Source organism: Apodemus sylvaticus, chromosome 6, assembly GCF_947179515.1.
Source record: "Apodemus sylvaticus chromosome 6, mApoSyl1.1, whole genome shotgun sequence".
NCBI lineage: Eukaryota > Metazoa > Chordata > Mammalia > Rodentia > Muridae > Apodemus > Apodemus sylvaticus.
Genome location: NC_067477.1, coordinates 40,707,725 through 40,723,764, shown reverse-complemented (window position 1 = coordinate 40,723,764; position 16,040 = coordinate 40,707,725). Strand labels below are relative to the sequence as shown.

At 42.0% G+C, this 16,040-nt stretch overlaps 1 protein-coding gene across 1 annotated transcript; it reads left to right on the top strand.

Annotated features, from left to right (window-relative positions):
- The first annotated feature begins 8,347 nt into the window (after positions 1–8,347).
- On the top strand, positions 8,348–8,835 carry LOC127688035 (60S ribosomal protein L23a-like). Its single transcript, XM_052186775.1, has one exon. The coding sequence runs from the start codon at positions 8,348–8,350 to the stop codon at positions 8,783–8,785; it is 438 nt and encodes a 145-aa protein (XP_052042735.1). The 3' UTR covers positions 8,786–8,835.
- The last annotated feature ends 7,205 nt before the right edge of the window (positions 8,836–16,040 follow it).

Here is a 16,040-nt window from a genome sequence, read left to right as displayed (position 1 = left end):
CTGTTATTGAACCAATTAAAAACCTAAACCAGTTTAAAAAAAAAAAAACCTGTAGCAATTTATGACTAAATTGTGTGAAGTAGGAAGTACTTCTGGGGTGAATTATTAACAAGATTAAACAGAAAAGGAATTCCTTGAGTAGTGTCTAAACACCCGAGGGCAGGGAAGAATTCTGTGATGTGGGGAAGCCATAGAAGCCACAACAGAACTTTTGGTCTCTAGTGTGGCTTTCTAAAAGCAAAATGACAGAGATATCGACTAACAAGATACAGAAACTGAGAGGAGAACCCCAAAACCTGAGGGAAGGAGCCTAGACTCATAAAACTAAGGACTACCAAGGCTCCCCCAGCATTTAACCATAACACACACACACACACACACACACACACACACACACACACACACTGATTTTCAAGACAAGATTTCTCTGTGTAATAGCCATGGCTGTCCTACAACTTGCTTTGTTGATCAGGCTACCAGGATGGCCTTGAACTCGCAGAGATCTACCTGCCTCTGCCTCCCAAGTGCTGGAACTAAATGTGTGCACCACCACACCCAGAGAAAGCATATTTCTGGTTCACTTCAATTTTTGAAGTAGGGTTTTATACCTGAAATGACATGGGTAAAATTCACAAGGAAGTTCACAAGGAAGTGTGCACATGCTGGGCTGAAATTCTGTTTGTTGGTTGGCTTGGCTGGGTTGTTTCCTTGTTTTCATGAGGACAGTTTCAGCAGGAAACAAGTCTTTTGTTTTTCCTGTCTTTAGAAGATTAGGAAAGGTTGTGGCAACACACCACAAGTATGATAATCGAGACTGGAGAAGTTCACTGGATTTTGCAGGCTGGCGAGGGCCATGCTGGAGGGAGGACCGACAGCTTTAAGGGATGCAGCCCACGGGTTAGCACAGCCACGATGGGTGTGCCTGGGTGTGGCACTACTCTGGGGACCACGTGTCCTGAGGACTTCACAGTGTTAAGGAGTTCCACTCAGCCTGCTGCCTTCAGTTCCTTCTTAATCTAAGAGCACTCGGGGTGATATCTCAGGCACGATAATAGTGCTTGATCTTTATCAGACATTGCTGCTGGAGCAGATTAATGGTGTGGTAACCACCCTAAAAAACTTAGAGAAGTAGATTGTCAGCTATAATGACCGCCACCCTTAGAAAACATTTGGAAAAACAAAATTGTTAGTGAAGCTTGGTTAAGATGTTTTTGCTACTGGCTCTGATGTAGAAAATCTTAGTGAACAATTTGAAGTTCAGAAAGGGACATCTCATTAGTTAAGCGAGGGACATTTTATGGTCAGGGAACAAGAACAACGGCAGCACTGGCTGCTGCGACTCTCACTGAGGCTGGACTGGTGACCATTAGTGACTTACGCCCGTTTTTTTTTTTTTTTCTCTCGGCTTCCTGGTATGATTTAATAAGAATTGCTGATGAGTATATGTGCATTCTGAGGATTTAAAGTAAATGTGACTGATTTCTATATAAAAGTTTAGATTTGTGATTCTTATAAGATTACTTTTAAAAATAAATAAACAATCTTTTTTTTTTTTTTTTGGTAACTGCAAATTGTTGCCTGCCAGTAAGAGAAACTGGCTGAGAAAACTACTGTGCTTGCTCACAACTTGTTAATCTATAATAAGTTGCTTAGTTACAAATGTTTGTGAATTCTTGGGAATAATTTACTTTCTTTTTTTAGCTTTCTTTCTTTCTTTCTTTCTTTCTTTCTTTCTTTCTTTCTTTCTTTCTTTCTTTCTTTCTTGTAAGTACACTGTAGCTATTTTCAGACACACCAGAAGAGGGCATCTGATCCCATTACAGATGGTTGTGAGCCACCAGGTAGTTGCTGGAAATTGAACTCAGGTCCTCTGGAAGAGCGGTCAGTGCTCTTAACTGCTGAACCATCTCTCCAGCCCCATAATTTGTTTTCTTTACCTGTACTATGTAATGTTATTTCTTGTGAAGTTATTGGGGAACATACTGATTTTTCATAGTCATTCACTAGAAGAAAACTATAAAGTAATCACATTGTAATTTTATACTGCTTGAAAGAGTTCGCTGAGATATATAAGCCATGGGAGAAAGAATAAAGTTGTTGGAACCTTATTTCTTCTACCCACAAACTATGTGTATATATGCATGTATGTATATGTGTGTGTATATATATATATATGTATATATATATATGTATGTATATGTACGTATATATGTGTGTGAAGTTTGTGTGGGAATGTGTTGGAACTCTGTTCCATCCATCAAATCTGTATGTATGTATACACTTAAAGCTTGTGTGGATGTATGTTGGAGATTGCTCCATCCACCAACTGTGGTGTGTGTGTGTGTGTGTGTGTGTGTAAGTATTTGATTCTCCCTCCTTCTCTTTTCTAACTGCTAGCTGCCACAGGCAGCAGCCCGAGTACATATCTAGGCCAACCCCTGTCAGTGGCTATACCACTGACATCCATTGGCTGCCTACCATGATTTACCATATAGTGACAGAGTCTGTCTTTGACAACAGGCAGCAGGATAAATGTGATTGGATGCATTGAGCATCTAGAAAGATGCTTGCTTTAAGGAGGATGAGCTTGAAGTGGTCATAAGACTCAAGTCAGGGAATCTCTTTAGGAGGTCATTGGGAACTAAACGGTGTCTACGCTAATATAAGTGATTGAACTGAAATATTTAGGGGACAGTGTTAAAGTCCAATGGTGACTAATAGCCTGGTGAGGAAGACAGAGGCATTCTCTCAGAGTGATTTATAAAACCAGATGCGACTAATCAACTTATGAGTAGCAACAGCAAGTAGATGAAAATGAACTGTTTATTTTGTTTTTGTATATGTCTGTATTGCACATGATGGTATCTGTAAGGCATCCAATAGACCAGGGTTTCTTAAGCTTTTCACTGTTGAGATTAAGAGCCAGTAAGCTCTTCTGAGATAAGGGGGAGCTGTCCTATTAATTGCTAAGTACTCAACAGGCTCGCCTCTACACTAGGTGTTCAGCGACATTTGTTGATTGAGCTAATGCTTGTAAAAGTGAACAGACACTATGATGGCCTTTAGGACAATGATAAACTCCTAGAGTTCAACAGTAACTAAGATGAGAGATTGTTACGTGGATTGTTACGTTATATATATGTGTGTGTGTGTATGTGTATATATATATATATATATATATATATATATATATATATATATATATATGTGTGTGTGTGTGTGTGTGTGTGTGTGTGTGTGTGTGTGTGTATTATATACACACATATATATGCTATTTATATATCTTTTGAATTTATGTATTTTATATATATGAGTACACTGTAGCTGTCAGATGTGGGAAGCCATTAGAGACCCTCACTAGCAGCTCGGAGGGCTGACAGGGCAAAGGTCCTGAGTAAAACAAAGAAGAGCCTCTCCCTGTGATCAGAGGTGGAAGTCCTGAGATAACTGCGGGATGCTCCAGACAATGCAAACATCAGAAGTCTCCACTGGAGGACCCTTATCTCTCCCTGCTGAAACTGCCAAGATTACCCCTCCCTCCTTTGTTCTTGCCCTGAGAGGAGCTCTTCCTCTGAGAGCTTAAAACCTGTGTACCCTGGAACATTAAACGAAGCCTCGACAATTGAACCCCCCTTGCCTGGCTTCCTTCTTTCTCTCCCCCCTTTGACCCTTAGGTAGTGCCCCTTCGGAACCCTGAATAACTGGACCTACTGGACGGGCCAGTCAGACACACCAGAAGAGGGCAACCAATCCCATTACAGATTGTTGTGAGCCACCATGTGATTGCTGGGAATTGAACTCAGGACCTCTGGAAGAGCAGCCAGTACTCTTAACCACTGAGCCATCTCTCCAGCCCCCGTGGAAGTGGATCTTAAGAAAACGCCTAAGATCTCTCCTGACTAGAGAACAATGCAGACCACACAACAAAAGCATGATTTATGCTAAGGTTCTGAATAAAAAGAAGAACACATGACTATTACTCAAATGATACCCTTCAGAGAACATCTTCTAGCAAGCGTGACGTCTGTATGATATGTTTTCACCTCTTATGAGGAAGGAATTCAGTTATTTCATAATACAAATGAGAGTATAAAATAACCCCAGAATTTCCGAGACAGCACCACTGAAATGTCTTTCTGGAATCTCTGAGAGTAACTCCAGTGGTCCGGGGAGAGGTTAAGTACCGATACAGTTTGTGTGTTTAAGGGTTACAAGAAAATACATCACCCATATATGGCACGAAACACAGTACAGCTGTTCACTCCAGGAAGCAGCTGTAATTTTAAAGTAATCTAATCACGGAGAGCTACCCACCTCTGATCCCAATCACAGAACACAGATGAGCTCGGCCCAGAAGAAACAGAATCGTGGGCATTCAATGGCTATAGGCACTCTTCTCACTAGAGAGCATTCATCCAGGCTTTGTGAGGTTGTATGACACTACATGTGAAAGACCCCATGAAGCAGGCGAAAGCACCAACAATGGCAAACTAGATGGTCAGAATTCCATAGCAAGGTAGACGAGAAATAACCAGCGTAGTGTTCTTCAGGTTTAAGGTCCTCAAGTAGCTTAGCTGACTCTGGAATATTACAGAGAGGAGTATCCTATTAACCTGTCACGTAGGAGCCCAAAGTTAACTAGCTTTATGTCAAGTGACAATTGCAGAAGGTGATCGATGTAGAAAAACACACAAACCTGCTGATAAATCCCTCTTGTGGAGCTGTGAGTAAAGGAGTAGGCAGTTTCCTAAATAAGGCTACCTGGAAGGGGGCGTGGTTACATAGTATGTTCTTCCCTTGCATGGGCAGGGCTCTTGGCTACATCTCTAGCATGCAAAAGAAGTAGCCAGGGGTGGCAGCTCACATTTGTAATCCCAGCACTTGGGAGACAGAGGCAGGAATATCACTGCAAGTTTGAGGCCAGTCTGGTCTACAAAATGAATTCCAGGCCTGCCGGGGGTCTATATAGTGAGAGACTATCTCAAAAAACCCCTCCAAAATAATCCCTAGATTTTATTAATATGATCAGTTGGCCCCAGTATTCTCGCCCTTTTAATCTGGGCCTTACCGACACGTGGGTCTCATTGTAAGTCATGTTTATTCCATCATTTTTTATGATTCATATTAACCAAAGTTTTATCTAATTTGACTATATTTCTTTTAAAATCAACTTTGACCTCAATGAATTCTAGAGTGTCTTTTTCATTTATTTCCCTTCTTAATCCTATTCTTCCATTTCGTGTGGCTTCTCCCTTCATTTTAAAAAATAAACATTATCTTATTAATGCTCTTTTAATCATTTAATGTTCTAAAATTTCCTCAAGGAAACATTTTCCATTGTGTACCTTGAGACTCAGTGTGCAGTGGTTTCCTTTTCAGTCTGTTCTGGGTGCTTCTAACATCTTGACTCATTCTAACCCTTGGGTTGCTGTGTGCTTTCAGCTGTATCTTTTTGTTACTCTACTTGCCTCTCTCAGAGGGTCTTCTGTGTCTCCCACTGCTGTATGTATGGCAGTGAGTGAGGCCATACCCTGGGACATCTAAAACTAAACTAAAACTTCCGCAAGTGCCATTCTCTTCTGCCCTCATTCACACATGCAGCCCAGTACACGAGAGAGCAAATGTGTCTGAGGGTGAGTGGGCAGACATGTGCACACAGAAACACACACACACACACACACAGATGCACACAAGTGTGCACAAGCACAGGCACACACAGAGGCCCATGCACGTATACATACATACATACATACATACACACACATACACATACATGAGCACAGGCACACACATACCCCAAACATTGACCTAGAAAATTCTACTGAGATGTAAGCCAGATTAAAACAAAGGAAAAATTGAAACAAATAGTTTACAACTCTGAAGATGCTGACAATCAGTTATAAGTGATTTTAGTCAGAGGGGAATGTAGGCAGGAGAAAGCAAGAAACAACATCTGTGGACAGATGTTCCCCTTAGCCTTTCTTCACTGACACATAAGGAAATTATAATATTTTTGTACCCACCACTTCTTAGAAGTGGAGATGCCCAGACAGTTGATTCAGTGACTGGATAATTCTATCCCCCAGCACATTTTCAGGTTACTTTCTCTCCAGCATGGTTGTCAGGTAACTCTGATCCGATGCCTGCCTTCCCAGTAATGACATTTTTGTGTTCTCCAGTCATTGCGTCCTGTTGAGTTTTCCTGCAGTTCACATTTTTTCGAGCCTATGTAGACATAAGGAAATCGGTTTCTGTCCTCAGAACCATGCATAGACTATGCTGATATAAGAAAATTTACCAAGCATTTACAGATAGAAGGAAACCTCTGGATTCATACTCAATTTCCTGCTGACGAAGCAGCTCGTTTCCCCTACAGATGTCTGTCTCTGTGAATGTGGCTTTCTGTGAGCTTGACGAATAATGTAAACTCGTTTTGTATTTTCTTACAACTGTCAAGAGTAAGATGCAGTGTAATTTCACAGATGACCCTTAATGGCAGGAGTGGGGGATGTTGACACGATAGAGTCCATTTTCTCATTCATCCACACCACGTGATATTTTCCAGTTAGATGCAAAGAGTAACAATGCATATAATTTTCAGATAGATAACATACTCACGTAAAATATAAATGCACACTACGTATGTGCTATTGCAGGCTGAGAATGCCCATCTGATTCATGACCAAATCGCTGAAAGAAACAATTTTCCCTTCTTGCTCTCCCTTTATTCTCTAAGCTGCTAGTTGTAATCAAGTATAGAATGACCATGTACATAAACACCGTAATAAAAAGTAAAGGTGATTTCACAGATGTTGTATGGTTGCAGAGGACAAATCAGATATTAAACCCCTCAACACCGTAAACTGCAGAAGCTAGTCCGCGTCTGCCTTGGTGCCTTCACCATCTGACCTGTCCTGGCTAACCTCTCATCCATCCACTTGGAGCCAGGAAGGTTTATTCTGTATCAATGTATGTATATATAAAGTATATAACTTAAAAATTCTATAGGAGGCTCATGGTTAAGAGATTGCCTTGAACCTCATAAGAGAATTTGGGTTTGGGGCTTTTGAGCAGTGTGGTAACGTTTAAAGGATACAGGGACTGTTAGAGATGGGCTAAGTATCCTGTGCATTATCAAATGAATAGGGAGCATTAGTGACAAGAGAGCGTTCCACACGCTCTCATTTAATCTGATTTGCCTGGGTGGCAAGTTGACAAAGGATGTACTTGTCATCCTGTCTGGATTGAGAATCACTATGGACATACCTCAGGCATCTTTATAAGACTGTATCCAGAAAGTTTAACTGACGTAGAGAGACACACCCTGAATATGGCCTACACCACCCAACAGACTGGGGACCCACAGTTTGATCAAACAGAAAACAACTGAACACCAGTATTGCCCCCCCCCCTTTGGCTACCTGACTATACCACAGTGTGACCCTGTGCCTTGTACATCTGCTGCCATTATTTCCTTGCCATGGTGAATTACACTCTCAAACTGTCAGGCAACATAAACCCTTCCTTAAGTTGCTTTGGTGGGAAGGATTAGATATTTTGTCACATGAGCAAGAAAAGTAACCACAAGCATAGCCAATTTGAGTAGAAAGATTTTACAAAGGTAAAGTCTTTATTTGCTGACATTAATGTTGGTTATTATCAAAGCAGGCCACTAAAACTATCTGAATAAACCAGAATTCTCTACATAGAAAAGCTTAGTCCTGGGGGGGGGCAGGGGGGCTGGTAAGATGACTCAGTAGGTAAAACATTTGCTTCAAAACCTGATAACCTGTGTGTAATCCCTGGAAACCACAGAAAGATGGAAGGAGAGAGCTGACCCCAACAAACTTACTTCATGCATGGACCAACACATTCACAGCATGCACACAATAACAATAATAAATAATTTTTTGTGTTTTTTTTTGAGACAGGGTTTCTCTGTGCATCCCTGACTGTCCTGGAACTCACTCTATAGACCAGGCTGGCCTTGAACTCAGAAATTTGCCTGCCTCTGCCTCCCAAGTGCTGGGATTAAAGGTGTGTGCCACCACCGCCTGGCTAATAATAAATAATTTTTAATAAAAATTCTTGATCCTGACTTAGTAGTTTTTGATTGGTCCCTGTCACATGACTACACTGTGTCTTGCTCAGTCACACTCCATGAAATAAAGCTATGGTAAATACTTAGGGATAAACAGAATTAGAGTCAATAGTGATGTCTCAAGGTAATACACCTTTAGACCTAAGAGCCAGCTAGTATAAAATGTAACAATATTAAAATACAATTAAATTGGAAGTTATTATACTTATTATAGAATAAGAATTCAAACGCTGTCTTTTTGCCAAGATGGCACGGAAAGCGAAGAAGGAAGCTCCTGCCCCTAAAGTGAAGGCCTTGAAAGCTAAGAAGGCAGTGCTGAAAGGCGTCTACAGCCACAGAAAGAAGATCCAAACATCACCCACCTTCTGGCGGCCCAAGACCCTGCGGCTCCGGAGGCAGCCAAAATGTCCTCTAACGAGTGAGCCCAGGAAAAATAAGCTTGACCACATCAAACTCCCCCTCACCACCAAGTCAGCCATGAAGAAGACAGAGGACAACACACTTGTGTTCACCATGGATGACAAGGCCAACAAGCACCAGATCGAACAGGCCGTGAAGAAACTCTATGACATTGATGTGGCCAAAGTCAATACCCTGATAAGGCCTGATGGAGAGAAGAAGGCGTATGTTCACTTGGCTCCTCATTATGATGCTCTAGATGTTACCAAGATTGGGATCCTCTAAACTGAGTCCAGATGGCTAATTCTAAATAGACACTTTTTTTTTCACCATAAAAAAAAGAATTCAAATGTCAATATGGAAATACATTGGATGCATATTAACCAAGAGTTAATGGAGGTGAGAGGTGGTGGTTGATTAAATCAAGGCAGAGGCTATCAGTGTGATGGACATAAAACCTGTGTGGGATGGGATGGGACAGGATGGGATTCCTCCCTTCCTTGCTCAGGCCTGCAGGTGGCTGCTGGGTGTGTTCCAGAGTGGGAAAGGCTCAGCAAAGGAAAGCTCTCCTGTCTTTTTCACACATAAAATTTCCTGCCCTGGGTTATGCTTTACCAATCCAGATGGGGAAATCATCATTTCTGACTTCTGAGAAAAGATCACTGGCAAAATTCATTAGGCTTCCTGAGTAATAATAATAATAATAAAAAGTGTGATGTCTTCCAAGAAAATAATTAATCTACCACAGGGCAAAGAGTCTCATCGGTATAATTTAAATTTATGAAGTAGGTCATTACTTGATGTCCTGAGTCTAGAGTGTGCTTAGCTAGTTCATAATCAGACTCCATCTGTCCAAAATTAGTCAAATTATTCTGCACACCCAGAAAGAAAAAAAAAACTATTCATTTCATCTTATGGCTGTCAATGTATTGTCGAATGTAATTTTATGGGTCTTGATTATTCATTCTGGTTTTCCTAAAATGCCTGAATGAAAAGAGTAGATGGGTAATAAAAGCTCTCATTCATGAGCTCAGAGTTATAGAAAGAGGGAATTTGGAGAGTGCTGTGGTTTGAATCTGAAAACTGCCCCACAGGCTCTGGTGTTTGAACACACTGCTCCATCCAACAGCGCTACCCTAAAGGCTGTGGCAACCTTCAGAGGTGGGACCTAGAAAGAGTACATGGGTTCCTGTCTCATGCTGTGCCTCCAGGTCTGGCCACCAAAAGCGTCTGCCTGCCGCGTGCTCCGGTCACCACGAAGGTGCTCTGCCATACCCTCTCCATCATGATGAACTTGAATCCTGTGCCCAAATCAATCCTTCCTCCTTTTAGTTCTTCCCATTCAGGACAGCTTGTTTATCCCAACAAGCAGACAACTGACAAGTTCAAGTAGAATATTGTTATTCCTACTGATTAGAGGGGAAACCCAGACACGTGACAGGCAGGCTGCCAGGTGATGGAGAGGTCAATTAGGACAAGTCGAATGGAAAGTAACTGTCAAATCTCTTCAGTGTATTTTCTGCAACGGTGCAGGCAGGGGGCAGAAAAAGAAGATACCGGCTCCCCAGGGTTCTATTTCCAGAATGGCGGAGTCTAATGGAAGCCAGATGGGAGAACTTGTCTTACTGCCAAGGGGCCCTAAATAAAGGCTCCTAATGTGTCTATTGACTTATGGGGCAGCAGGAAGGAACAGAAAGGACGGCGAGAAATGGACAAACACTGAGTCAGAATAAATTAGCCTCCAGAAAACCCTCAGTGACAAGTGCTTGGCAAAGGTGCCTAGGAAGGGTCTCTTAAACAAGATCCCAGTAGAGATACCCCCACATGCTTGTTCCTACTCTGAAAATGCAGCTGTCCACATTCGCATCAGAGCCCCACCAGAGTCACTTAGACCAAGAGCTAAAAAGCCAGTGGGTTGGAATTCACTTCCCTCCCAGAGTCTTCCATCTGTCTGTGTTCTGGCTTCTGTCTATTGACTGTATCTGATGTCTGTCTGTCCCTAACAAAGGGCCTCGTGCTATATTTATTGAACAGCACAGAAAACATGTGATGGAAAATGAATGAGGAATTCTTTTTATTTATTTATTTTTTTTTTTGAGACAGGGCCTTTCTGTAGCCCTAGCTGTCCTGGAATTCCCTCCGTAGACCAGTCTGGCTTCAAACTCACAGAGAACCGCCTGCCTCTGCCTTCCAAGTGCTAGGATTAAAGGTGTGTTATTTATATATATATGTAGAAAATGTTAACAGTTTTATAGAAAATGTTAACAGTTTTACAAAGGAAGAAGTTTCTTTACAGAATAACACTCCAAACTGCAAACAGATGTTACCAATCTTTCTCCACATGCAGCTCTCAACATTTATTTGTTTTCTTCAACAAGTCATGGTTGATTGGTTGCTTTCGGCTTCACTGAGTTTCAGGTGTCTATGGAACATGCATGGATAGTGAGTTCCAGAAGGTTGCTGGAATAAGAGCTATATTTGAGGGAAGGCTTTGGCTGAGTGCTCCTGGGTAATGTCTGAAGCAATGGTAAACTACCTTCCTCTTTGTAGCCCTGCCAATGACATCACTGCTGACCTCATCATCTCTCTTTTGAACTGTGAAAATCATCTCCATATTGATCCTTAGACTCTCTCCTTTCCAGTTCATTCTTCATATTTCCATCAGGGTGATATTTCTAATTATAATATATATTATCGCACAAAGCATCTAGTCTGCAAAGAAAACCTATGCCTCTTGTTCTGACTCTCATAGCAGTTAAAGAATAGGACAGCTACATTGAAAACATGTTTTTTATATACTGCTTTATATGGCTATCATACTTTAGGATTATTCCAAGTAAAAGTTGGGGAAGTGGGACCCACTTTCTGAACATGGTGGGGCATGCTTTTAATCCCAGCACTCTAGAGCATGGGACAAGAGTTTAAGGACAACTTGGGCTGCATATGGAAAGGAAGACATGAACAGATGCTCTCCAAATTTTTGACAGGTTGTCTGATACTACTATAAAGTCCCAGCTATATTAGCTGTGGTTTTTGGCCTCAGATCCCAGTTAGACATCAAGGACAATACACTGGGGTTTGAAGGATCTGGATACGATACATCTAGGACAGGCAATTTTTGGAATTCTACATGCAGATAGAAAAGACTCTCTTGATCCCTCACTGAGATGTAATCTCTACCCATGACCTCAAATCCTTACCACTCGAATGCCAACACATAACTAAAATTACTCAAAGGAATAGTGGCTTTCCCTCCTCCCTACAACTCTAGGATGTGAGCCGGTTCAAACTGGCACCTGCTAGTTCAAATTCACCTTCCAAATATCTTTTGTAAGCCAACACAATTCCTTATGCAGCATTCGTTTTTAAAATCTTGATCCCTTCCTTGCTATTAAAATGTAAATACATACCTGCCTTAGGGGTGAGGTTGACATTTTGGCCGTTGTCAATCAAGTAGATGGAGCTAGAACAGTATTTCTCATAGGTAGGGTAATTGAGTTCCAGTTCACCACTCCTGACCTGGTTCAATCATGTGGACTCGGTCTGTGCTTCTGATCATTTAGCTCACGTGCCAATCACCAGCAGAATCTGGCTAAATTTTAGATTCTGCACCAGTTAGTCTAAGGAGAGATTCTAAAACACCCCAAGGTTGGATGTTGCTGGGCAAGGAATTGCCTTTCTGAACCAAGGGACTGGGCAGGTAGCATAGAGGTTAAGTGCATCCTCTGCACTGACCTCTCAGTTTTTGATCCCAGCTCTAGCTATAAGTGGATATATTCTCTTGGGACATTCCCTGTATTACCTGTAGCTCTGTGTTGTGGTTTGAATCTGAGATACCCATAAGATTGTGAGTTTGAACTCCTGGTCCCCAGTTGGTAGCACTGTTCAGAAGGTTATGGAGCCCTTAGGAGGTGGAGCCTTGGTATGGGGAGTACTCACTGTGATCAGGCTTTAAGGCTATTCAACCTCTGCTTCCTGTGTGTAGACGAAATGTTATCAGCTAGCCTGCCTCTTCTGCCACCATGTTTCCTGGCTGTGATGGCCTCTCGAACTGTAACCTAACTAAGCTGTTTCTTTTCATAGGTAGCTTTTCGTCAGAGCATTTCATCACAGCAACACAAAACAAACCCTAATGTTGTATTCCGTAGCTGCCTGCAGCTACTACCAACTGGGTTCCTGGAACAGAAGCTAAGGGATGTATGGGGAAGGGGCAAAAAGAAAGAGGCCAGGACGATGTATTTTACCAATCTAGGCCCCAACTTTAATGTCAGTCAGACCTTTTAACAGTTTGAGCAAGCCCTTCCTCACAGACTTTGGGCTGAGTTCCGGGGAAGTCATCAGGTGGTTCGCAGGCTCCACTGCTCAGGCAGGTCACCAGCTTAATTCAGGAATTCGTAGATCTGGAGGAACAATGAACTTCACCTTCACTCGAAGCCTTCCACCCTAGGTGGAGCTGGATCCTGCCTACTTCTCTATTATGCCCTAACATCAGATTCCTGCCCGAAGATCTTGTCCTTGGCCAATGTCAAATTCCTACCATGTGGCATGACTCCCCAGTATGGCTCTGTACACCCTAACCCTAACTCCAGTGCTAATAATTCTAAATAGTTCTAGAAAGGATGGGGAGTGTCTTATAAGGTTTCTAATTCTATGAAGAGATACCGTGACTACAGCAACTCTTAAAAAGCAAAGCATTTAACTGGCTAGCTTACCGTTTCGTTTAGAGTTTAGTTCTTCATCATCATGGAACAGCACGGCAACACATGTGCAAACAAGGTGCTGGAGAGGGAGCTGAGCGTTCTACATCTGGGTTGGCAGGCAGCAGAAAAAGAGACCCTGGGCCTGGCCTAAGCATCTGAAACCTTAAAGGCCACGCCCAGTGACAGGCTTCCTCCAACAAGACCACACCTTTTAATCATGCCATTTCCTGCCATGATCATCTGTAAGTCTATGGGGGACATTCTTATTCAAACCGTCACATTTCTCTTCCTGGCCCCATAGACTCATATATCATATGATATATCATAATGGGAAATTGCATTCAGTCCAGCTTCAAAAATCCCCATAATCTGTTATCGTCGCAATTCTGTTTAAAAATTGGGGCGTTATTGAAAGTTAGCTTCTCACAATGGAGGTGATCAGCAGGTAGGTGGCCTTCAAGATGTAAGAATAAGTCATAATCAAAGCAGACTTCTGTGGTTCTTCCTTGTTTTTAAGATGAACTTTGGTTGGTCAGCATACCTAGGTTCTTTGAGTTTGTAAGGCGGGTCTTTGCACACTCTTTTTGGCTTAGGGAAGCTTTACAAAGAAAAGACTTTCTCTACCAAATGCTGATGTAACAGTCCCCACAGATAAATAGGCACATTATTTTTGTTTTTGTATCAGAAAGAACTGTTATGAGCTGGGTGGTGGTGGCGCACACCTGTAATCCCAGCACTCTGGGAGGCAGAGGCAGGCAGATTTCTGAGTTCGAGGCCAGCCTGGTCTACAGCGTGAGTTCCAGGACAGCTAGGGCTATACAGAGAAACCCTGTCTTGAAAAAACCAAATCCAAAAAAACAAAAAAACAAAAAAGAAAGAAAGAAAGAAAGAACTGTTATTATTCATTTTTGAAGTTACATTGGGTCAAGTTACTCTTGCTTTCAGAATTATGAAATTACTTCCCTCTCTCCTTGGTATGCAGTGCAAACTCCTCCTGGCTTGCAATGCCCTACATTTTAAAAGTCCGATTTTCCTCATCTCTAAACCTCTGCTTTGACCCTAGAAATGCATTTTAATCCCTTTCCTCTTGGTCCCTCTGTCCATGGACTTCCTACCCACCATGCCCCTCCTTTCCTTTATCTGGTCAATTCCTAGAAATCCTTCCTAGTTGAGGAACTTTGTTGATGAAACAAGTTTGTTGAATTAGAATTCTCCCAGACCTCATCATCACCGTGCGTTAGATAGCTCTCTTACATGCTCTTATAGCATCCTGTGTATAGTCTAGAAAAATTGTTAAATCATTTCTCTTCTTGAGTATATAAGTGCATTTCTAAAAGTAGAAATTTTTCTTTATCCTCAGCAAACTCCCAAATGAATGAGACAGAGACCACGAGACTTATTTAATTAGCTTTACAACACAATAACTGGGTAATCATGCCTACGCTAATCCTCCAAGTCAATCTGGCTACCTGCCAGCCAAAATCCCTGAGATACATGCACGTTTAGTATTATCTGCCTCTCTCTGCTTCAGGTTTGTTCTCCCATGGTGTCTCTGGGACCCTCTTCCTCTCAGCAAATCCATTTTTCCTCTCAGCAAATCCATTTTTCCTCTCTCTCTCTCCCCTTGCCCTGATTGGTAGAAGCCTTGACCTAATTTTCCTTCTGCCCAGCCATTGGCTGATCAGCTTTTATTGGCAAGTCAGAAAATTAATGGGGAGCAATGTTTATATAAACTTGAGGCAGGAGATTCTTAGAATAAGCACTACAATGCCATGTCCGGATTGTAACAAGCTATGGAGCAGAGAAATCAGAATTTGAATAAGGATAATCTTATACAGTGCACAAAAACATTAGGCTTACAGTGTACCTTCTAGAATAAGGGTTAAATCTTTTCTCTTCTTGAGGAAGCCCCTGTGGTAGGTGAGCTGTCAGTAAACTCTGACCATGGAATAAACGAGTACACAAGGAAATGAGAGGAGTCATCCGTGCTACTTCCAACCTCTAGTGCTCTCAATCTTTTGATGACACCCACCTGTCTCGGTTTTTGTTTCATTGTTGTTTCTGTTGTTGAGACAGTGTCTTAGTGTGAAGCTTAGCCTAGCCTCAAAATTGTTATCCCCCTGCCTTTACCTCCAAAGTGCTGGGATAAGGGGCCTGTGCCACCATGCCTGACTGGTAGACTTAGATTATAGGTCCTGGACATTTCATCCGCTAAGTTCCTTACCTGTTTCCTGATCTCCAGAACCCATGTAAGACCTGACACACTAACACAGGTCTGTAAGTTCAGTGATCTCCTATCAAGAGATAGAAAGTGGAGGCAAGAGAATTGCCAGAAGACCACAGGTCAGCTAGTCTAGTATATAAAGCAATGAACAAAAGACCCTGCCTTGGTCAAAGCAGAATCAAGAACCATTACCCAAGATTAACTTCTGACCTCTACGCAAATCCTGTGGCATACAGCATGCACATACTCATGTGCACATGGAAATACACACACACACACATACATACATACACACACATACACATACATACATACACACATACATACACACATACACACACAATACATATATACACACACATACATACATACATACACAAATACACATACACATACACACATCCACATACATGCATACACACACACACACACACACACACACACACCATGCATCCACACATACATGCATGCACACACGCAGCCTTCAAGCATAGGAAGGTATCAGTGGATATACATTGAATTGCTGAATGTTACTGAAGTTAACACTTTCTGGGAGGTGTCGGTTCAGCTGTTTTCTTCTCTAATTATCAGTCCAGGGAAGAATGACTATACAGAT

What these genes read in the sequence shown, in the direction of transcription:
- LOC127688035 (XM_052186775.1), top strand. Translation starts at nt 8,348, where the DNA reads ATGGCACGGAAAGCGAAGAAGGAAGCTCCTGCCCCTAAAGTGAAGGCC.